The sequence below is a fragment of the Phalangium opilio genome, unplaced genomic scaffold (assembly GCF_054372755.1).
Source record: "Phalangium opilio isolate 3A_F unplaced genomic scaffold, DU_Popi_V2 ptg000061l_1, whole genome shotgun sequence".
NCBI lineage: Eukaryota > Metazoa > Arthropoda > Arachnida > Opiliones > Phalangiidae > Phalangium > Phalangium opilio.
Genome location: NW_028324178.1, coordinates 2,326,302 through 2,350,050, shown reverse-complemented (window position 1 = coordinate 2,350,050; position 23,749 = coordinate 2,326,302). Strand labels below are relative to the sequence as shown.

The 23,749-nt window shown below is 39.7% G+C and overlaps 1 protein-coding gene, 1 long non-coding RNA gene and 1 pseudogene across 2 annotated transcripts in view; 2 read left to right on the top strand and 1 right to left on the bottom strand.

The window, feature by feature from the left end:
• Positions 1–23,749, top strand: part of LOC149663569 (uncharacterized) — a 588,523-nt gene that overhangs the window by 412,449 nt on the left and 152,325 nt on the right. The gene's annotated exons all lie outside the window — the stretch shown is intronic.
• Positions 1,568–2,109, top strand: LOC149663573 (uncharacterized; annotated as a pseudogene).
• Positions 2,743–4,026, bottom strand: LOC149663572 (uncharacterized). The gene is made up of 3 exons (XM_089842094.1): positions 3,994–4,026; positions 3,249–3,848; positions 2,743–3,183 (listed from the first exon to the last, which is right to left on the bottom strand). Exons 1-3 carry the CDS (start codon positions 4,024–4,026, stop codon positions 2,743–2,745), a joined length of 1,074 nt encoding a protein of 357 aa, XP_089698220.1.

The following is a 23,749-nucleotide window of genomic DNA, read 5'->3' as shown; positions in this document are numbered from 1 at the left end:
GTATCTCTAAAAGCTTCCGGTTTAGCCAAAATTAAGATTAATGAATAGGAATGTATAGCCCTCGTGGATCCAGGGTCCAACCTATACCCTCGTAGACGAAAAATTTCGTGATGGTATGGCCAATGCAATTAACAAAAGTAATAGGATAAAATTTAGTATCAAGCTAGCTAACAAAACTAGAGTAACAACGACTGGTAGCGGTAGCTACGTTTATTTTCCCTGGAAAAACTACGTCTAATACTGTGTATTTTGTGAAAAATTTAATATTTCTGTGCATCCTGGGTATGGATGTTTTGAATAACAACGATATGATAATTGACTGTGGTGATATGAACTTTAGTTGGCGTAGTTCCCCAGGGGAAGTTTATCCATTCTTGCGAGATTTCCAAATAGATCAGCCCAATCCAGTTTCGCTTAGCGCCCCAATTGAAATTGATGAAAATAAGTTAGAAGAAGCGCTAACTTCTGCCCTGTCACAGATATAGAGCGCGAACACTTGAGAAGCCTAGTATCCGATTTAAAATTTTTATTTGCCACTACACCAGGTATAACTTCCACTGCGCAAAGGACTAAAACTAAACGACGAAACGTACCGAAAATTGTTTTTACTACCCCCTATTATCCCGTTTTTCGGTGGATTTTATAAAGCGCGTTTCCAACTCCCTCTTTCTCTCCTCTCTGGTGCTCCGTTGTTTCCTACCTTCAAATCTTCACGTTCACTCAATTAAAACCAATGGAGTGAAAAGCAGGCACGCCCGCACGCGGAGAAATATCCATGGACATTGTTACAAGCTTTTTCTTCTCCCTGCCTTAAATTTAAATTACATCGCCACTTTCGTCTCAGGAGGTGCCAACGATTTTCCCATCGTATACCCATACATGTACATGCTTTTGAAAAAGTCACCCGTGACGTTGCCAAGGGCAAACAAAAAAGGAGCGCTGACAACAAGAGCCTTTCGTTTTTACCCCCTTCGGCCTCCACATTCCTCTCTTCTTGTATCAAATTCGAATGATGTCAGCCAAATCAAAGAACATACCAGGAATGGTAAGTGAAGGGTTTTTTTTCTCGCACGGTGGTAGTGTGACCCAAGTGCAAATAGCCAGCCGGGAATACTTGGGTCAACTTGCCTGGCTTTAAAGACTAGTGACAAATAATTTGCAATAGAGGAAGCTAAACTTTCCATTACTGGTATAAAGGTTCTTTGGTCAATGTTTTTCCATTTTAGAAAGTTAAAAACCCCTTCGTGAAAAGTGGTGCACTGCGCTATATTGGATTTAATGAGCGCGGTCATTCGTTCTGGGGGGGAGGATGAAATTAAGTTATGCATGGATAGGAAATTAGGCTTATGTATATTTGTCTTTGAAGTTTTTGGTGTTTATTTAAACATCAATGACTTATAATCTAAAACTGAAAATCACACACAATTTTATTATTAATAGCATTTTTTTTCTTTAACATTATACTGGATAACAGACACATTTTGATTTTACTGTTATGGATAAATTGATGAATTTTCGTTTCGGACAATTTAACATCTGACCAACGCGAGAACAAGTTGACGCAGCTATGCCGGATGATTTTAAAATTAGTTATCCCAGTACTCGTGTTATACTTGATGCTACAGAACTTAAATGTGAGACTTCCAAGTCTTTAGTATTGCAATCTGCCTCATATTCAAACTATAAATCCACAAACACTTTTAAAGGACTTATTGGAATAAGTGCAAACGGCTACGTCACATTTGTTTCTCATCTATTCACGGGGGAATTAACTCTGCGAAGTGGTTTTTGTAATTTGAAATTCTCCCCTAATGATAGCGTTATGGCTGATAAAGGATTCTTGATTGAATATTTGTTAGAGAAAAAGGTGTTAAACTAAATATTCCTCCGTTTCTGAGTGGAAAGGGCCAATTTAATAATGAAGAGTTGGATAAATCCCAAAAGATTGCGGCTCTGCGCATACACGTAGAGCGACGAATTGCAATAATAAGAGGATTCCATATTCTTGACCGTCCAGTTCCCTTGACTCTTGCACCCATAATTAATCAACTATGGACAGTTGTTGCACTTTTATCGAACTTTCAAAGCCCTCTCGTTAGGATTAAATAAAATTTAAACAATAGTACCATGGACATGGATGAATTTTATGATGGAATCTTAGAACCAGCTAATGCAGCTTATGAAAATATGTCTGATGAAGATGAGCTATGCCAACAAAGTAATTTTAATTCCTACGACAGCGATGATCAAGAGATGTCTATAATTAATTTGGATTCTTCCCTCAGCGATTCATAAATAATAAATGTAACAAATCATAATTTATTAAATAATAACTCATTTTAACAAGTAATTTTTAATGTTTTTAAAGTCAAAAACATCTTGGTCCATTGAGAAAATGAGATCAAATTTAAAGGGATATTAAATATGGTAAAGAAGAAATTTAACACACTACTAAAAAGTACTCTCCCTTTAAGAGTTATTTGGAACTTTGAGGCAATGTATCCTTAGCTAAGTTTGGTAGCATATGAGTAAAGAAAAAAGATTTCAAAAGCGATTGCATCTTTTCCCACTTCCTCTTATTGAATCTCACTCTCACTATTATCAAGCCGAATGGAAAATAAGTTACATAATCACACCATGTTACACCTGATAGTGCCATCTGCTCAGTAACCTGATAAAAGTGGTAATCGTTTTCATTTAAAAATGGTTTTCCGTTAAACATTTTTACTCTAAAATCTCCATTCAAACTTCCGTCGGACTTTTATTTCTTGTGGACCAGGGACATTTTATATTCAAAAGTCCATGAGGTTCCGCTTCCCTTGGGTCTTGAACTAGACCATCTGGAGACGTTCCCAACCATGGTTTACTAGGATCAACAATATATCCTGAAGGATGGACCGTAACGTCATGACCCAAGCTGAGCATTTTTTCTCTATACTTATTTCTTGCAACAATTTCCCACCTTTTTCCGTACTTTATGGCATTCAAATGTCCAATATCTTTGGGCTTTACGATATTTTTGACACCAGCTTCACTCCAATTTTGATTTCTTCTTTTACAAACTAGCCCAAAAATTGAAGAGTTCAATCTTGTTGTTCGCGCCTCCTTCCACTCTTGTGACTCAGATTGATCTCTAGTATTAACTGCAAGCTCAATAGCTTCTTGAACTGAAAGTTGATTTTTCTAAAATAAACATTTGAAAAATTAAACTCCAAAATGACCAACTTCTATACAAATGAAATGCATACCTCGAATAATACAGACTCCAAAGGACCGAAGTATCCTGGCAAATTCGTGGAGCTCCATGGAGTACGTGGATTAGAATGGATCGGGATTTTAAACCTATCTTTAGGTTCATTAGCATAGGCAAATAGGATGTGGCTCTCGTAGATGTCAAGGTTATGAATAACTTCAAACCCATCTTCATTTATTGAAAGCTGTAAAGCAAGAGGCGAACCTTCAGGAGCTTCTCCGATTCTGGTTTGAACCCACACAAATTCTTCTGGATTCCTAAATTTAAAACCTGTGTAGCAGACGACAGAAAACGTAAAAAATGCTGGCGCCATCTGTAGGAGAATCTTCACGGTAATAAACTGAACGCGAATGGCTAACGCCACTGGTGGTTGGCTTTTTGTATGGAATTTATCAATTCGACAATTGGGAGGCAAGGCGTTTCTCGTAACCCTAGCCGATCGCCGCGTACATCTTAACCTTAACGGTGATAATGGAGTTAAGCCAATATTGCTTTCTGTGAACTTGCGAACGCGGTCCGTATATTGCAAAAACGTTTGCTCCGATATGCCCACTGCGAATGTTGGCACGATGGTATGCAGTCTGATTTTATCCACCTGCGTTAATCCGGTTTAAACCACTTTTATAAATCCACCTAAAAATGAGAATTTTTCGAAAAATATAATAATTGAGGACAACGTAGGCGCCAAAAAGCGAGATGGAAGGTAAAGTTTTACCCATGTGTCTTTCCCTCTTATTTACATCAGGGGTTACATCGAAATGGTCTATTCCCATATTTTGTGGATTAGTTCGATGCACCCTCCTCGCACTGCCAAGTAATATAATAAACTTGACAGGCAATCCAAAATACAATGGACATCAATTCTTAAGCCAAAGACGAATTGACTAATTTGGGGTTTTAATAATGAACGCCTTTCAAATTATCAGAAGAAAACAGATTCTTCTGATGTTTCTGAAACTAAGTTGTTGAATTTATTTCTTTCTCCAGCTATTTTCGAAGTTGCCTAAGTTCGCCGTATTGCGCATGTTCTATTACATTGTTGAAAACAACAAACGTCTAAGGTAAAGTAGAAAATGCTACCTTTCATCTAAAGCAAATGAAGATGGAGTACAATTCTCAGTTATTATCAGTAGTTAACCCACCGAAATATGGAGAGTTAATTAGGTCATTTAAGTGTGCCGCCAGCCTTCTAGCGCGCTAGACTCGCGCGTGTATACTCGCGTGAGTTTAGAATGGGGGAACACCGGTTTTTTATCCGGGGGGGTTTCTTTGAGTTCGTTTATTGGTCGAGAGTGGGGGTCGCCAATTGATTAGGTCTTTTTTAACTGGTTAAGGGCGTGAACTTGTTTAGTCGTGACGTAATCGTCAGTTAGAGTTTGTCTGATAAGACATTACTCTCTTTATCTCGGTTATTCGCCTTGAAGAGAGCAGTGACTTCTAATGGAGAATAAGGAGCATCGAAAATATTCCCCGGAATGTCCGCTTGTTAAAGGGTTTTCAACATGTAACATACCTATAAATTATTCTAACGACGAGTCTGGGAGAGATGTGTCAGTAACGGAGAAATGCGTTTCAAGTACAAACAAATCCAAGACTAAAGAATATTGTAATAATAGATGTTGTATATTGAGGGTTTTACAGGTTGGAATCAAATATTCTTTTATAGCTGGAACATATATTATTCTACTTCCTATAACTGTACCTGTAGGAATTATTTTGGGAATGTTGACGATGAACCCAGTAGTTGCGCTTTTTGGTCTCTATCCTTTGATTTTACCATATTCACTATTTCCTGACATATATATAAACAAACGAATATGTCAATGGTGTAAAAAACCAATCAAATTTTGAAATAAAATGTTAAAAACAATGTACTGATTACATCATGGTTAAATTCTGCGATAATGAGTCCAAAAATTTGGAAATAATTTAAAAAGTTCCCCTCTATATGGTTAAACGGTTTTTGGACGTGTCTGAACTTGTCTTTAGTCGTGACGTAATCGCTAGATAAGAGTTTGTCTGATAAGAGAGCGATCTCTCTTTATCTCGGTTATTCGACGAACGCCTTGAAGAGAGCAGTGACTTCCGAGGGAGATCTTACAAAATGCGTTATATAGTGACGTATCAACGATTCAAAGGGCGCGAGGATTTCCAATATATGGTCGCGTATCTTTTAGATCAATGCGCTATGTATACAATATGTTTCGAACACCGAGTATCTGAAAGTGGGAAAATCGCTCGTGTTACGAAGAAATGCCCGATGTTTAAAGATAGAGAGCCTCAAGTAAAAGATATCGAGTATCAGAATCAGGTGGAAATTTTGAAACGATTCATATTACCTAGAAGTACCATTATTTTGGAGGAATTAGATGATGGACTTTTATTTACCCGATTGGGTCACGGTATAAATCAACCAAGAGCCAAAGCCCCGGAAACGGATTCACCGGCGCCATTGTGTTTAGAAGAAAAAGCCGAATTTTACGGAAATGACTTTATAAAATACATACAGGAACAAATGAGTAAATTCGGTACTCCCGATAGTTTTTATCATGAACATTTACCCGTTTTATTTCCAAGTATATGTTAATCTCCTCTAAAACGTAGGAAGCGATTAAGGTTGCTCTCGGTGTAGTGGTTAGCGCGTTTGTTCGCCAATCAATAGATCGCGAGATCGAACCCCGCTCTAACCATCACATCGAGTTCAACCTTTTATTTCTAAATAAAATTGGATAACGTGTAAATCCTCATTCATTTTTAAATAAAATATCAATTATGTCGGTCAATTCTTTTTTCGTTACTCTGTTAAGTGATAAAACTGATGAATATCCCGATAATTCACAATCGTCTTTCACGGTCAAATTAGGTAAACCAATTATTCTTTCAAACGAATGGGAAATTGGTTTATCGGAAATATTAACACCGAAAATTTCAACCGTAATAGACAATACCTGTAACTCTTTCGAAATACAGGTACCTGAACGATATTTAACGAATGATGGCTGGGACGTTAGAAGAGTGGAGTTAATACCGCAAAAGTACGAAGGTTCGAAAGATAAAAATGGAAACGCCGTATTTTTTTCAATGCAGAATAAACTGGTGCGTGACTTAACCGTTCAGCTTGAAAAACAGAATTTTCCCGTGAAAATACAGGTTATAGATATGTCAGTCCCGACTGGGCCTCCTATCAAGAGAGTTAAATTATCAGTCGATGCCGGTCACCAGGCCAGGCTAGCTCCTGGCCCTCTGGCTCAGGTTTTAGGATTCGAAACGGACGAGTACATTACTGGGGAATACATTTGTCCCATTCCATTGTCTCAACAAGCTAGAAATATTACGATAAACTACACCAATAATTATATCGAGATAAAATTGAAAAAAACTTTAAAACTTCAAAATCGTATGGTAACGGTAAAGATTCCTGAGGGACCCTATAGCGTCGACGCCCTATTGGAAGCTATGAATAGAGCGATACCCGAAGCTCATCAATCTCGGTTTAATTTCTCATTAAACGATAACGGTACCGTTCGAATAACGACTGATAAGGAGTGCACCGTGCTTTTTAGAGGCGTTCGTAACAAATTAGGTTCTATGTTAGGATTCGGTGACCAAACTAATCGTCTATTAGGGTCTGCAAACGCCAACTTCAAACCGGATTTAGTCAGTCAATATTTATACGTTTACACTGATCTGATATACCCCCAGTTTATAGGCTCTGGTTTCAAACCTCTTCTACGCGTCATTCCCACTAAAAACGATACGTCGGAGAAAATTATCACATACGATACTATATAGACTATTATCCTATAAGATCCAACGAAATAGAAACTATCAAAATTGATATTAGAGACGAGGCCGACGCTCCTATATCCTTTATATCGGATCGCATCATTATCAAAATTCACTTTAGACGACATGTCTCGACCTAATAGGTACGTGTCCTATTATCAGGATCAGTTCCTCGGATCTCCACCAGGTGTATTAGTGCAGAAAGGATTTGGTTTGGGCGGAATTTTTAGAGCTTTGATGAGAATGTTAACTCCTCTAGCGAAACCGATAGCTAAGAGCGTGGGTAAAGAAGCTTTTGGACTTGGTGGAAGGTTTATTCAAGATTTAAGCGCTGGAGAAGAACCCAAGAGAGCGTTCAAAAGGAATCTAAAAATAGCCGGCTCAAATTTAATTCATAAAGCGGGTGATAGTCTGGCTAATTCTCAGTACGGGTCTGGTATTCGACGGAAACGTCAGAAGATACGCAAGAAGAAAAGTAGATCAAAGGCCGATTTTTTATCATAAAACAAGATGGCCCAATTCGAAGGGATGATGGGGGAATTAGACCTATTCGCGACACCCCCTTTGAACGCTAATATTATAACTAGTAGCGACGAAAGTTATCAACCTTTAAGTTCCGTAACGGATAGTGGACCTTTGGAATTTTTTGTCCCTGGCACGAGCGAACATTATGTCGACCTTTCTAAAACTAGGTTAAGGCTGAAGGTCAGGGTGCTTCATTTGGACGGCACCGAAGTACCAGCCGCTGAAACCAAAGTAGCTCCGGTTAATCTTTTACACGCCGCCCTCTTTTCCCAAATAGACGTCTTTTTAGGAAACACGAGCGTTCAGTCCCCTAACCAAGGAGCCCCTTATATCGCTTATCTCGAGAATTTATTAAATTACGGTATAGATGCTAAAGAAAGCCAACTAAATCTAGGGTTGTATTATAAGGATAATCCGATCGATCCCGATACCGCCTGGGTGGCAGCCAATAAAAATCTTACTACCAATGGGATATTAAGAAGAGCCGAGAGAGCCAAGGTATCGAGTACGATAGATTTATACGCCCCGTTACACGTTGATATTTGTCGCTTAAATCGTTTCCTATTGAATAATGTAGACGTTAGATTTAGGCTTATTCGATCTAAACCAGAGTTTTGCGTAATATCGAAAGAAGCCGCTGATAAGAAATATAAAGTGGTTATCGATAATGCCTCATTGTACGTTAAAAGACTAAAAATAAATCCCGAAATAATGTTAGCCCACGCTACGGTATTAGAGCAAACCAGCGCCATCTATCCTTTGAATCAAACAGTCGTGAAAACCTTTTCAATTCCAGCTGGAATGAACGACGTTAATCGAGAAAACGTCTTCTTAGGTAAAATACCTCAAAGAGTAATTATAGGTCTAGTTCGAACCTCGGCCTTTAATGGTAATCATTCTTTAAATCCCTTCAATTTTGAAACTTTTGATCTTAATTACCTATCCGTCAACGTCGGTACCGATACCTATCCTTCGGAAGCCTTTACGCCTGATTACGAAAACAATCTATACACTCGAGAGTATATGTCGTTATTCACCTCTCTAAACACATACAGAAAAAACAAGGGAAATTTTATCGCGTACGAAGAGTACAAAAAAGGTTACGGTTTGTATTGCCTAGATTTAAGCCCGGATGAAAATGCGGGGGCTAGTCATCTTTCTATGCCCCGACAAGGAAATCTACGTATCAATATGAAATTTAAAAACAATTTAGCACACAATGTCACGTGCATAATTTATTCCGAATTCGAAAATTCTATCATGATAACTAGGGATCGCTCGGTGTTATTTAATCCCGAGTAAAAAAGGCTCTATATAACCTCTGATTTAAGAAGCATTCTCTCATAACAAGTTAGAGATGAATCAAGTACACTACCTATCGGAGAAGCAAAACATTTACGTTGGAAGCGGAATTCTTCCCTTCTTCAATGTCAAACGACTCGATACTAAAACCGAAGCGTCTTTCGACAGTTGTATTTGGAATAGTATATGGACTTTCGAAGCGGATATTGACGCTTTCTTTAACGGAATAACGGGACGATTTCTGACCTGGTTAGTTGACGGTACTCAGAGAGTTAAACTAGAATGCTTCGTATGTCAGAGAGGAAAAATAGTTGACATTCGTCAATATATTAGAGGATCGAATAATAGATATAATATTCTATTCTGAACCCGTAGTACTTGTACAACCACAGCCAGCTAAAATAACCCCTCCACCCAAAATAACTATTCCAAAACAAACCTCTCCAAAGCCTGACCAACCAAAGCCTTATTATCCTACATATCCGGGGCCTGATCCATCTAAACCGTTACCTCCAGCTTCGAGTAAACCGTTACCTCCAGCTTCGAGTAAACTGATACCTCCAACTTCGTCTAAACCGGACCTACCAACATCGACTAAGCCGGCTCCTATTGCAACAACAAAGCCGAGAGCTCCTTCTCCTCCACCACCACCACCAAGAGCTCCTTCTCCTCCACCACCACCACCAAGAGCTCCTTCTCCTCCACCGCCACCACCTCCACCACCACCACCAAGAGCTCCTCCACCGCCACCACCCCCGAAAGCTCCTCCACCGCCACCACCCCCGAAAGCTCCTCCACCGCCACCACCCCCGAAAGCTCCTCCACCGCCACCACCCCCGAAAGCTCCTTCTCCTCCACCACCACCACCAAAAGCTCCTCCTCCTCCACCGCCACCACCCCCGAAAGCTCCTTCTCCTCCTCCACCACCACCACCACCACCACCAAAAGCTCCTTCTCCTCCACCACCACCACCAAGAGCCCCGGCACCACCTCCAAAAACCCCGGCACCAGAGGCTCCGAAGCTTCCAGCACCCGAGGCTCCAAAACCCTCTACCTTTGAACCACTTACACCTACCCCCTCGACAACGGAGGTTGAGGAAATATATATATTTCCAGACCCATCAAAACCTGACTTACCGAAACCCGACCTATCGAAACCCGACCCATCAAAGCCTGACCTCTCAAAATCTCCAGACTCTACAACATCCTCTACTTTTGAGCTACCCATATTACCGGCCCCCTCTCCACCACCGGTTGATGAAAAACCCTTGTTTCCGCAACCGGTTGATCCGCCAGAGAAAAAACCCGAGCCAATTATCTCTGAAAAGCCCGAGCCAATTAACCCTGAAGATTATGACAATTACACAGTATTGTTCTTACCGCAAACTTTTAAAGCCAGTAAAACGCCGAAGGGCTTTACGAGCCGTAGGCAACACTTTAGAAAAATTAGTATTTAAAAAAATTCAAGTAACATATCACACAAAAGATAATCGGGGTGATGCTATAATCTATAATTTCAAAACACCAGAATGGGTGGAAATAAAATTTTCTCCCCAATTAGCTAAATTGCTCAACGCTGATCCCAATAAATATTATTCCGGACGACATCAGCTAGGTCCCTTGAGCATGACATTAGAAGAATATACCATAAATGAAAACAATGCATACGTAGAATATCGAGTCAATAGAACCATAAAGCGCTATAAACCCTGGGAAGAACCTTGGTTGTATTTCGGCTTTCATGTGTCGGGCGAGTTTAGATCGACACAAACCTTGCAAGATGACTATAAAATTTATGACGAAATTGCCTAAATGCTCAAAGTTGCTTCGACAAAAGATCCTTTAAGATTGCATCATGCCGAATTTAGCGTTAATAAACAAGGAGCGGAACATTATTTTAGAGTCTATTGTATGGCTAAAATTGAAATGCTATTCAGCTCGGATCTGCGGGATATATTAAATTTAGAAGCTGAATATGTTGGAGGGGAGTTTTTATCCACTAAACCTTTAGAGCGTAATATTACTAATTTTAAAACAACTAATGACACATTCGTAAGTTATCGCGTTCATGACTCGCTAATGTATTTATTTACTAAAACTGATTTCACAAAAATCTAAATACCCGAGGGCGAATATACCTGCGATTTGACTTCGACCGGGGCGGTAATCCCCTTCTCTTTACATTTAAAAATTATAAACCAGTTATTGGGGGTTCAAGAATATATGCCTCGCCAGTATTTTAAAATGTACATTCTCAAAACGGCGGTGGAAAATAGATTTTATGTTCGTCTCGAAATAGAGCCAGGTGCTCGCGTATCGGTGGCTGGACCAATGGCCCAGTTATTTAACATTCCCGAAGAGGGAGAATTTTTTCAACACAGTCACTCGGGAGTAGCTCTGGTAAATCCCCGATTGAGATCGATGACACTGACAGCGGCTAATAATTTTTGGACTAGCGAATACGATGTTGATAGATTTCCAGAAGATCCGGACTACGCCGACCAACCGTATTTACCCGAGTTTCAAGGTAAACGAGTTGACAATTACGCGTGCGAGATTCCTCCCGTGGTATATTATCATATCATTGATGTTTTAAGTGCTATGAGCGAAGCCATGTCGCCTACGCATAGAAAAAGTCTTAAATTTACGCAGAATGTAGACGGAACTGTCACAGTTTCAAAACTGAACGATACGGTTTCTATCCTGTTTCCCAAAACAACACCCGGACGAGGTCTCGGGAGATTGTTAGGTTTTAGTAGTAATCAATTGGGTCGGTATATCATTAACGAGACGTCGGAGTACCCCGCGGATATCATGAGAGGCGTCGATGCCATGTTTGATTATACCAATATTATCCGTCAACAAGTAGTGGGTGGGGGTCAAGCCCCTCTGTTACGCTTCATAAAAATGCCAGCTTTTTCGTTGCTAGACGAGGAGAATCAAGAAATTTTTAATAATATCGACTTTTATCCAATTTCAACTAGCGATATACAAGAAATTGAAATTGAATTGAAATCCGATTACGGGGAAAATATCCCGTTTAATTTAGGCAAAGTATATATTAAACTGTTTTTTAGGCGTCGACGTCAATAGAACTTGAGCAATGGTACCTAATAGATATACTCTGAATTTCCAAAGAGGATCCTCTCTTCCAGCTTTACACGCAAACGTTTTCCAATCGGGGGGTCGTTTTATGTTGGCGGTATCTTCAATTCTTTATTGCGCAAAATTACACCCTTTATTAGGCCGGCCATTAGTACTTTAGCGTCCGAAGCTGTTGGATTAACGAGCAGAGTAATTAGCGATGCCCAAAACCCTAGAATATCATCTCGAGAATCGATAAAAAGAAATGTCAAACAATCTATAAATTCCCTACTACATAAAGGCGTGGACCGGTTTGTCAACACTCAGAGCGGGACGGGCCGAAAACGAAAGAGGACTGCTAAAACAAGCCCGAGCAAACGTCTTAAGCGACGAACTAAACGCGATTTTCTAGACTAAACATGTCGACCTACGAAAGTGTTCTTTCCGATTTTGAAGTATTTGAGAAGCCAGTGGTGAATAATAATATTGTTGGGACTAAAACGACTGCTCATTATCCAATTGCCCCACTAGCTAATGCTAAATATGTAGAATTTATCATTCCTCCCTCTAACAATTATCATGATTTGACTAAAACTCTTTTGAGATTAAAATTTCGCGTTTTACACGAGGACGGCACGGCCGTTCCAGATGCGGAGAAGAAAGTTTCGTTGACAAATTTAATAATTGCCTCGCTATTTTGTCAAGTAGAATTATTTCTTAATGGCGTCGCCGTCCAGCAACCTAATAATATATACCCATATATGGCCTATTTTAAAATACTTTTAAATTATGGACAAACGGCGGCCAACTCCTGGTTAACTTCCATGTTATATTATTTGGATACCAATATCGATCCGGCGAAGGCTTTAGAAGACGCCTATATTAACAAAGAAGATAATGGTATTGGTCGTCGCGCTAAACGCGTGGCAAAATCAAAGACGTGCGATGTAATTGGCGAATTATTTTTGGATTTGTTCAAAACGCCCAAATTCTTACTAGATAATATCGAGGTGCGAATTAGACTTCATCGAAGCTCGACGGATTTTGCTATTATTCACAATGAAACGGGCAAAAAGTATAAGATTGATTTAACGGAATGCACTTTGTTTACGCGCGAAATTGAGGTTAATCCCGAACTGCAGCTAGCTCACGCGCAGATGTTAAATTCGGGAGTAAACGCTCGCTACGAAGTAAACTCTATTGTTATGAAAAAATTCTTAATAACCACCGGAACGCAAGATTTTATTAGGGACAGCTTGTTTACTGGGCAATTACCCTCGCGAACTGTCGTGGCTTTCGTTACTAATAAAAAATTAGTAGGGGAAGCAACTTCTAACACCCTGGATCTCCAACACTTCAAACTCGATTTCATGCAATTTTCTTTAAATTCTCAAAATTATCCCGATATCCCGTTTACGCCTAATTTTGACGACGATCAATACGTTAGATCTTACAATTCTATATTCGAGGGGCTCGAGATATTAGGTCATGACCGAGGAAATATAATTTCTTACCATTTATATAAAAAAGGCTTTTTTGTCGTTGTTTTTGATTTTAGTAGAGAACATCTCGCTTCGTTAGGTCTAAATTCCATGCCCCAGACTGGTAAATTGCGATTATCGTTAAGATTTAGCTCTCCGCTAACCGAAAACGTCACGTGCATTGTCATGGCCGAATTTCCAAACAACCAATTAATTATATGTAAAAACAGAGAAATTATTTATAATCACCCCAACGTGACTAAAACTTTATAAATACAATATCAGTCGCGCGTCAATATGCATCAAGTACACATCGTCACGCCAAAGCTCGACATTTGCGTCATTGAGTCAATTGAACCTAAAATTTTAATTCAAAGATCGGATACGCGTACAAAAACTATATAAAAACCTAACGGTTGGTACGCTTTGTTTCGGTTTCAAAATGAACTCTCGTCCTTTTTTGACGGAAAAATACCTCGCTATCATATTTGGTTGCCTGTCAAAGAGCGCATCAAGCTGGAATGCTTCGTCAACTCGAAAGATGAACGTATAATCGATCTTCGATACTATGAACGAGGCAGCGGCAGTCGTTATTTCCTCAACTTTAGCACCAGCGAAGGATTCAGCCTGAACAAAACAGGATGGCAGACATTGATCGATTTATAGCCGCTGATTGACGAGGCTCTCAAGGCTAAAGGGATAGCTGTCTGTCGCATGCACGAATTAATTTTAAACGAGCTCACCACCACTTTGTTTGACGTCACTTCCAATTGCGCCATCGTCGAGTGTCGAAAACAAATATGCCACTCTCAAAGCTGCTCGGAATTTGACACAAATTTCAGCGATCGAGTCGAATGTAATTTGCACGAAGCGCTGCCTCAGCTTGATCGAGAGAAAATTTTGCATCAATTTGAGACCCACCATGGATGGATTGAAGATCAAGAGGATATTTACGCTTATTTTGTCAACAGTTTTGCCGATTTAAAGAATGCCTTGATATATGGCTATTAAGATAAATGTACTGATATATAGTATTTGTTTAACTGATATTGTTTTTATAAAATACCTTTGTGTATATTAAATAAAGTTGTTTATTGGGAAACCATTTAGTCGTTATTTACACTTGTTAAGATATGGACGCTAAAATTAGAAACATTTATTACGATGTGACTAACCCAGCCGCCTATGGGTCGTTAGCGAGGCTACAAAAAGCCTTACCGGACGTGCCAAAAGCAAAATTAGTCGCCTTTCTCGAGAAACAACCCGCCTACACGAAACATCGATTTCGGCGCTTCCGATTCAAGACCAAGTATCGATGACGTTTTTCAAGCTGATCTGTTGGATCTACCAAAATTAAAACGTTTTAATAAAAATGTTCGCTATGTTTTGTGCGTCATTGACGTCTTAAGCCGCTACGGATGGACAGTACCTCTCAGAAACAAAACACCTGGCGAGGTTATCGAAGCTTTTAAAAAAATATTTCGAGAGAGGATCCCTTTAAAAATATACACTGACTACGGTGGAGAATTTAGTTCGCGCAACTTTGATTCCTTTTTGAAACGTCACAATGTGCAAATACATTTTGCATGGAGTCAGCATAAAGCCAGTCTAGCTGAACGTTTTATTAGAACAATCAAAGAACAAATTGCCCGGGTTATTACGGCCACGGGGAATAAAAATTATGTTAAATATTTATCTTTAATTACTCAAGCCTATAATGAACGGGTTCATTCAACTATTGGAATTGCACCGGCTCATGTTAACATAGATAACGAATCAATCATTTGGAATAAATTGTACGGGAAATCTAACGGAATTAATCGATACGCACCGACCTTTAAAGTTGGCGACCACGTCCGTCTCTCTATAGCTTGTCGGGTATTTAGAAAAACCAGCTCGGGCGGCACGTTTGCTGACGAAATATTTCGAGTTGTTGATGTAATACCAAGGTCAGCACCCGTCTATCGCGTAGCGGATTTGAAAGGAGAGCAGATTTTAAGTGTCTTTTACGGTGCTGAACTACAAAAAGTCTCATTACCTGAGACGGGAGTTGTCAAGACTAAATTATGAACACTTCGCAAATAAACGCTGATTTAACTTGCGACAAAAGAACGCGACCCTACTATTTAGGATGCTTTCCGGTAGATAAACTCCCCCCGCATCCTAAAAGACCCAAATTTTGCTTTATATTCAATAATGAAGCAGCTGGAGAGACTGGAGAACATTGGATAGGAATTTTTTGTAACCATGACACGGTAGAAATGTTTTGCACTTACGGAAAGTCGCCGCGATACTATAAAGTTAATTTAAAACGATACGGGAAACGAGTTGTTTACAATAAACAACAAATTCAACATCCATTTTTTCAACTGTGCGGCATCCATTGTTGTCTGTATCTAGTGTTAAGGTCCGATGCAATTTCAAGGAAGACGATATTAGACACCATCTATGACCAGAATCTTGAACTTAACGATTATGTCGCTTTATTATATTTATCTTTACATTTAAAAAAACATGTACACATATATTGTTTGCAATAAAACAATTTTTTTAATTGTCTTAATATTACAATTTATTATTTAATATCACGCCATTTATGGTGTCGACCCCTCCGTTCGTTAGATGGAACTACTGGGCCGAGATTTTGAAGTTCGTCTTTCTTTTTCCGAGGTTTTTTCTGTTTTTTCTTTTTCTTCTGTTTAGCGGAGGCCGTCTCAAACAGGTTTTCCAAGTCCGTTAAATTGTCCGGTTCCGCTTCTGCTAGATTCTCTTGTTCATCGGCAATTTCATCTTGAAAACGTCATCGGGATTTGCATAACCAACAGCCCGTTCTTCTAGCTCCCTTTGTGGCGTAAAAAATGTGTTTTGCAAACGATTTGCCAAAACTTCGGCTTGCCGTTTTACCAGGTTCCCAACATAGGTCGGTCCATATTGCCGGTAAAATTCTTCTTGTGTTGGTGTGCCTACCGCCGTTTCACTTTTAAATACCTTTTGCCGAGGCTCGGTTTTATAACGGCTAGGTGTGGTGAACGAGCTGTCAGGTGTGCTTGTTGATGACGTGGCATAGCTCGGCCATGACAATTGTTTTTTTCGCGGCGGCGTTTTAGGGGTGACCGGTAATGGCAACGTGGTTGCAGTCGCCATTGAGGGGCTCACGATTTCAAATTTAGGTAAAGCAATTTGTTTCTCGATACTTAAATATTTCTTAAAAGCGTCTAAATATTTATATAATTTATCGTAGGCATTCAATGGCGATTTTAAAATATCCTCAATCTCTCGGTCCAAGGCGGAATGTTCTTGGGCAGCGGTTGAAGTTACGGCGGTAGGCGGTACAAGTACCATTTGTTTCATAGTTTAGCAGCTATGCCCTGGACAATTGAAGGCAAGATTGCTGCAAGTAACGTCGTAAGAAAGCCACCTGATTGCTGCAAGAGCAACTTTTTTTGCTTTTCTGTGACAAGGTACTTGATCCGAGTTGTCTAATAATTTTCTTGTACTTTGCTAGCCTTTTCTTACGGTCTTTACTCAAATAAATGCCCCCGCCCTTTAAATTCTTACAAATTGTCTGAATACTTTTCAATTGAGGCGCGCTACTATTGTTTAAGAGTGTTCGACGTTGTTCACAGCTAGTTTGGCGCAAACTCTGTAAATAAGGGACAAATTTGGCAAACTTTGCCGAGGGACACGCTACTACGAGTCGGGAGCGTTTTCCTGATCGACGTTTAACGCGCGGTGCCATTATTCAAATGACAATAAAATTTAATCGACATAGACATACATAGGCGATTCGTGAGGTAGAACTCGTGATCTTAATCGTAAGTTTTCCGGAGTCTCTTGTTTTAAATCAATTAACAAATAGCTATAGGGTTCTCTAGAGGCTAGTCTGTACGCGTCCGTAATTCGCTTCGGGTTATCTGGACTTATTTGTTGCGCTAAATACCTAATAGAGGCAACATCTTGAGGATTTTTCATTATTATAAAATACGAAGAGTTTTGAGAAATTATCCGCGATTGGCTACTCTTGGGAAACAGTTGTTGAGTAATAGTAATGACCGTATAGCCTAAATGATGCGACGTCACGCACACTAAATCGGCAATATGAGCTTGCTTAAATAATTGACTAGCTAAATCGTCTAGTATCAAGTAGGAATCGCGATGCGTATCCTAAAAATCCGGATCGGCGGTTGGCAATCCTTGAATAAATAGAATTCCCGGAATCAATTGCTTCAATTTTTCGTAGTTTGGTTGCCAGGCGGCGTAGCAATAAATAACCTTTTTATGAGGTGGGTCAAACATAAGCTGATGATTATGCAATAAATTACTTAAAAGACAACTCTTCCCCGCTTGCGTTGGTCCCACAATTAGAAACTGGGCGGGTGTTTGGAATTTTAAAGAATGCGAGACTGACTCGGTCGGATTCATTTCGAATAATAAACATTTTATTAACGTTGGCATGTTATTTATAATCATTAAACAACATATATTTAAACAAATAAACAAAAAAAATAAACAAAAATATTATAAACAAAAATACAATAAACCCAAAAACCCTTAATAAACACAATTAAAAAAATATAAAATATTTAAACAATATAAACATAACCCTTTTCACCCAAAAATCCCCTATTATTTAATTGTTTTTTAAAAAAATTCTTTCAAAGTCCGTAATCCGTTGCCGAAACCGTTGGGCGTTGAGCAGGTCAAAATTCACGCGAGACTCGGAGGGTAGGATGTAAACACGCACTACAGTAGAAAACACGACGGATTGATGCGCACGCGCACTTTTTCGTTTCCCGACCGCTCTTCGTTGGTGGCTGGGCACGTTTGGACCAGATGGTCGCAAACATCCGTGCCCTCGCTGGTCGGGAAGTCGGGAAACCCCTGACGCAGTGGTTTGTTGTTGCACGGTTTTTTGGAAACCATCGGACACGATGGACTGTGCTTCCGATGTTCCCTCGATGGATGGTCCGTGCAACGCCACTGGTACAAGGCAATGCCGCAAAAAACGCAGCGCGTCGTCTGTGTTTCTACATCTGCAAGATAGAAACCGTCTTTGGCCAGGGCTTCGATAGGAACGCAAGATTCCCACAAGCCCTCAAAAGTATGTCTCCGCCTAGCCTCGTAATTCATGCGAAAGAGATGTTGAAGCGGGTGTTGCCTCTTTGAAACCGTAAGGTCGACTGGTTGCAGGGCCGGATTAAGAATATTTTCGCCCGGGTACAGTGGCTCGATGGGCGCCCCCTCCCTTGGCGCCATAATTTATAAAAACCAGCTTGAAAGTTTTACAATTTTGTTTTTATTAGAAATATAGAAAGCTAACAGTTCTGACCCTTAAACGTCACACCCTTCTATCTCTTACTGGAGTTTCATACCCCCTTACGGTTGGAAACAGTATTCTACGCGCAAAAATGCCAACCAGAGGGCGGCTGCGTGTTGTCAGACTATCTCTTCCCCCTAGCCAGCTGTTAGCTCCCTATTGTAATTTTGTTAAGTGAAAAGTATCCCTATGCATGGCTGATACTCACTCATACGCTCAATTTTAGTTGAATAAGTGACTAATAAATTTAAAAATAGTAAGCAAAAAGTGACTAAATAAGGGCAAATTAAGCTGTAAAATAAGGGCACTTTAAATGAAATGTTTTCAGACATGATCGATTTTCATAATTATTTTCAGTAGTTAAAGATATTTTAAAGGTCGGTGCCGTAATTAAGCCCAATCTATGGGCTTAAATTTTTCCAGTCACAGGAAAGGTCCAATCATAAAATTTCTACGGCGAAATTGAATTAAACCATTTTGGAGCGCAGCTCAGAATGCAAAGTAATTGATGTCGTTTTAAATCAAAACTAAAACATTCATTTGAATTTGGATTGATTATAAATATTAAGTTAAATATTTGATTAGCGAGCGAAGCGACCTCCACAATTTTTTGGGTTTGATCAACTGTAATCTCGCTGTTTTTGCGTTTAAACCGTCATACAGTCAAATATATTACGTTTAACCTTGTGGCCGAGAAGATAAATAACGCCGAAAGACTCAAAAATCGAAAAAAAGTGACAAATAGTAACTAATTTTTGGAAAAGTGACTTTTAGTAACCGAATTTCAGCCTGCCTATGTCTTTGAATAGGCTTTTCTAGATTTAGACTCGGAAAATCTATTTATCGTCTCCTCCCAACTAATTTGGTGTAATAAATTGGTCTTGATAGCTAATATACCTATTTAAAAACGAAAAACAGTCCCGTAATCATTCAAAACTAACGTCATGTTTTTGAGTTTTTCGAAAATTTAATAAAACAATCGTTCAGATTTGGGTATCACCAGACTTCTTGAGCGCCCCTATTTTGCTGCCGCCCGGGGCAGGTGCCCCCTCTGCCCCCCCCTTAATCCGGCCCTGACTGGCTGTCAAATCGGCGTTCAACAATCTCTTATTCGAGGTTTGGCGAAATTTTTTGGTCATTTTAACGGCCTCTAGCTGCAGCTTGTATTTATGCCGTTTAAAATTAAAAGGGACATTGACTGTAACTTCCTTTTCCGGGTTCATCGCTACACTTTCAAAGGTTTCAAAGTCAAGTTTTTCCAGATTTTCTCGATTTAGCGTCAACCCTTTAATTTTCTTGACTTCTTTTCCTTTGCTAGTGCGAAACGAGTAACTTTTGGCGCCGGTACTACAAAAGGAAGTTATATAATCACCGCCGAGTTCGTCCGCCCAGCAACCAATATGATTGCCAGTTGGAATGTCAAACTCTCCCGGTAGATGGCGGTAGATTATGGAGTCGGTGTCACAATACAAGGCTGCGCGGTCCAATTGAAGCAGCATCTTGTTCAATTCGAGTCGCCCGTAGCAAGAGACAAAGCTGCCCACGATCGCCGACCCCAGCTTATAGTCCGAAACGTAATCGCTTTTGGCTTTGTACGATAAGAGAGCGATCGACTCCATAACTGGCCGTAAATCGACTAATTCCAGAGTGTAATCGCTCGCGTATCGTATCAATTCGTAATAATTGTTGATAAAGATGCTGCGAATCTTTCCCGTATTCAGAGCCATGCGACCCCAAAGAAAATTTAAATTAATTTTAGCGATATTACGCAGGGAAGGATTTGATTGAATATCCGCTACGATCAGAGAAAGCTTTTCATTTGTGTTTATATCGGCGATATACGCTTCTTTTTGCAGAGGCGTTTGCGCGTGAGCGCGAAATTCGGAATTTTTCACCTTTAAGGCGATAAAATCAGTCATGTACTGCGCGAAGAAGTATTCCGTTTTTGGATAATGGTAAACTTCGAATATATCGAGGAGTTTATAACCATGCTCCATAGCGGCATAGACTTCGACCGTGGGCCAGACTGATTCGAAAGCCCGTTCGTTGACAGTGTGATTGCAGATTTCCGCTCGCAATTCTAAACACGTGCGGCAGAGGGCGTAGGCTAATTTACCACCGCTGGGAGAAGGAATTAAGGGAATGTGGAGATCTTGAGGGGCCAGCAGACGACAACTCATAACACCAAAATACCAGCCTGGCGATTTGTCAAAATCTCTGTTATAGATTATGGGGTGGCCGCTAGGGTACGGACAATCGAAAAAAATCTCGCGTTGGAATGTCTTCCAGATTTTAGAAAGCTATACGCAAATCGATTTGTTTACAGTGCCACTTGCGACTCGTTTTGTCAATCTGCCGCTCAATTCTGTAGAAACGGTTTACCTGGGCGTGTTCCACCCTCTCACTACCCTCCGAGTCGCTGCCGCTGCTGCTGCTGCTCCTGCTCATTTTTTAAATCTCTATCAGAAAATAAAACAATTAGAAAAAAAGCTTGGTTTTCAGATTTATTGTTAAATAGATACGTACTTTGCTGGGCGGCTGCTGCGTGGCCTCAGCGTCACCCTTTACATCTTCCACCAAACGGTGGAATGTGTTCAGCAGCTTAATGCCGTCCCGGCTTTTAGCGTCAATGACTCGCTTGAGTCGTTTATGGGAACACTCCCAGAGCTTGTCAGCCTGGGCGTCGTTAATGTCTTTGAATTTGTAGACGCTAACGTCTACAAAATAATCCCCCTTTCGCGCCGGTACTTTTGTTTCAAAGTACTGGCCTTCGCTCGTCAGCCGGTACGACCCCTCGATCCCGTGGATTCCGACGACGTGCTTTTGCAGGACTTCCTGCACAAATGACTCGTCGTCTGACTCGATCAATATCTCCGGGGCAGCCGGTCTTAGAAAATGGTCTAAGGAATGACGACCGCTACTCGGTCCTTGTCGAGCACCGGGAGACGTTGGCGGTGAATCGATAAGTGACTGGGAGAGGGACTGTGATTCCTGATACTTGTTCATTGTTGATAGTTCGATTGTGAAAATCCAATGCCCATGCTCGAGCTTTTATACCAAAATCTCAGGGCCATATTTTTTTTAGAATACAGGCCCAGACATGGTTTTTTTATAACACAACCTTATTCTATTCTTGTTAAGAGTTTAAAAAAAATATAATTATGTCTGATACGCTATTTTTTAATTTAACCTAAAATACATTTTTTTATTGCGGAGTTGATACTAAAGATTAAGAGGACATTAATATATCTATCTATATAAAAAATAACCTCTATAGTTTAATATTAATATACATTTATTTAGAAATAATTCATGTTAAAAAACAATTTCCGTCTCTCCCAAAGTAATTAGTTTTAACCTTCACTAATAAATTGTTTTTCTTATATAAAGCGATCTCGTGAGAATTATTCAAATTTAATTATTCGAAACACGCCTAAACAAGCTTTTGCATACGAATAATATTTGTCCCCTTAGGCATCTATCAAAGTAACTCCTTTCTAACCTTCGCTAAAGGGTTTTTTATATAACACGATCTCGTTTGAATTATTTAAAACATGCCTAGACAACTTTTTGGCATACGAAAAAAAACTTAGACCTCGGAGAGATTTCTAATTTCTACGCCTATATGTCTAATTAACTTTTTGCTATTTATTGAATTTTAAGAATCTTGAAAGTATTGGCTATCCACTATTAGATTTGACCTCGCTAATTTAGTATATAAGCCCCGTGTTTCAAAATTAAAGTTATCAGTTGTTTAACAACGTTATTTTTCTAAAGACTTAAACAGTACCTCTTTAAAATGTCTTTTTCCAACGCATCTCGTTTGCCCTGCCTGCCTGTCATCAAAATCCATCCGGCAGCGCTTACTCCCCGTCGTGCCACTCCCCAGTCGGCCGGACTGGACTTATATTGTCCGGTCGATACCGTAATTGACCCTCACGGTATCAAAATTTTGTCGACTGGGTTAGGCGTTATGCTGCCGGCGGACAGCTACGGCCGCATTGTTGGCCGTAGCAGCTTGACGGCCCAAGGGCTGTTTGTTGCCGAGGGGACGATAGGTATGTTTATTAGTTATTTTATAATGCCCAAAAGTATAATATTTCTTAACAATAATAGACGCCGACTATCGGGGACCCCTAAAGGTGGTCATTGCCAATGTCGGGGACACCGCCTACACTGTCCGGCGGGGCGATAGAGTCGCCCAATTGATAGTTATCCCGGTTATATTGCTAAGACCGGTGGAAGCGGCGGTAAATATTTTCAAGTTTTTTAATTTAGGTTTCAACATGTAACACATTTTTATGTTGTTTCTAGAGTCTGACCCCTACATCACGCGGCAGTGGGGGGTTCGGCTCGACCGTTGTTTAGTCTTTTTTATACATGGTGGTGGGGTTATTTTTTTATGTAACTATTTTTGTTTTATATATTTTTGTTATTTTGTATTAATTTTTTGTATATTATGATATCATATGTTATTAAAAATCTTTATTCGTATATTTGTTATTCTTTTCAGACTTATAATTATAGGTTATTTTCTAGTCCCACCTTAATTAACCTATCCAATGATATTATCTCTTTACTTACGCTCCACCTAATAAGACAAGTAGGATCCAATTAAAACTGCCGCTTAACTCGCTAGTATGTTACATATAGCACGTACTAGCAATTTAAATATCATTTGCTATCATAGCCCTCCCAATATGCTGTGCATCATTTTTTTTTGGTTTACGGGTTAATAGTCAACGTTTTGCTAACTCTTTACGAAATTGAGCGGCGAAGCAGGAAACAATTGGAAAATAAACCCAAACGTCCCTCCGCCGATCGCACTTCCGAGTCAAATAACGATACAGGGTCAACGTGAAAAATGAACTCATTAAAACATGTTTGTTTATCCCTGGTGGTTGTTGACTATTTTGTAATATATATTATGTATTTGTTTATTACGCATATCTGTACCTCTTATAAAGAGTAAATATCTGATGTCTTAAAATCTGTGTTTTT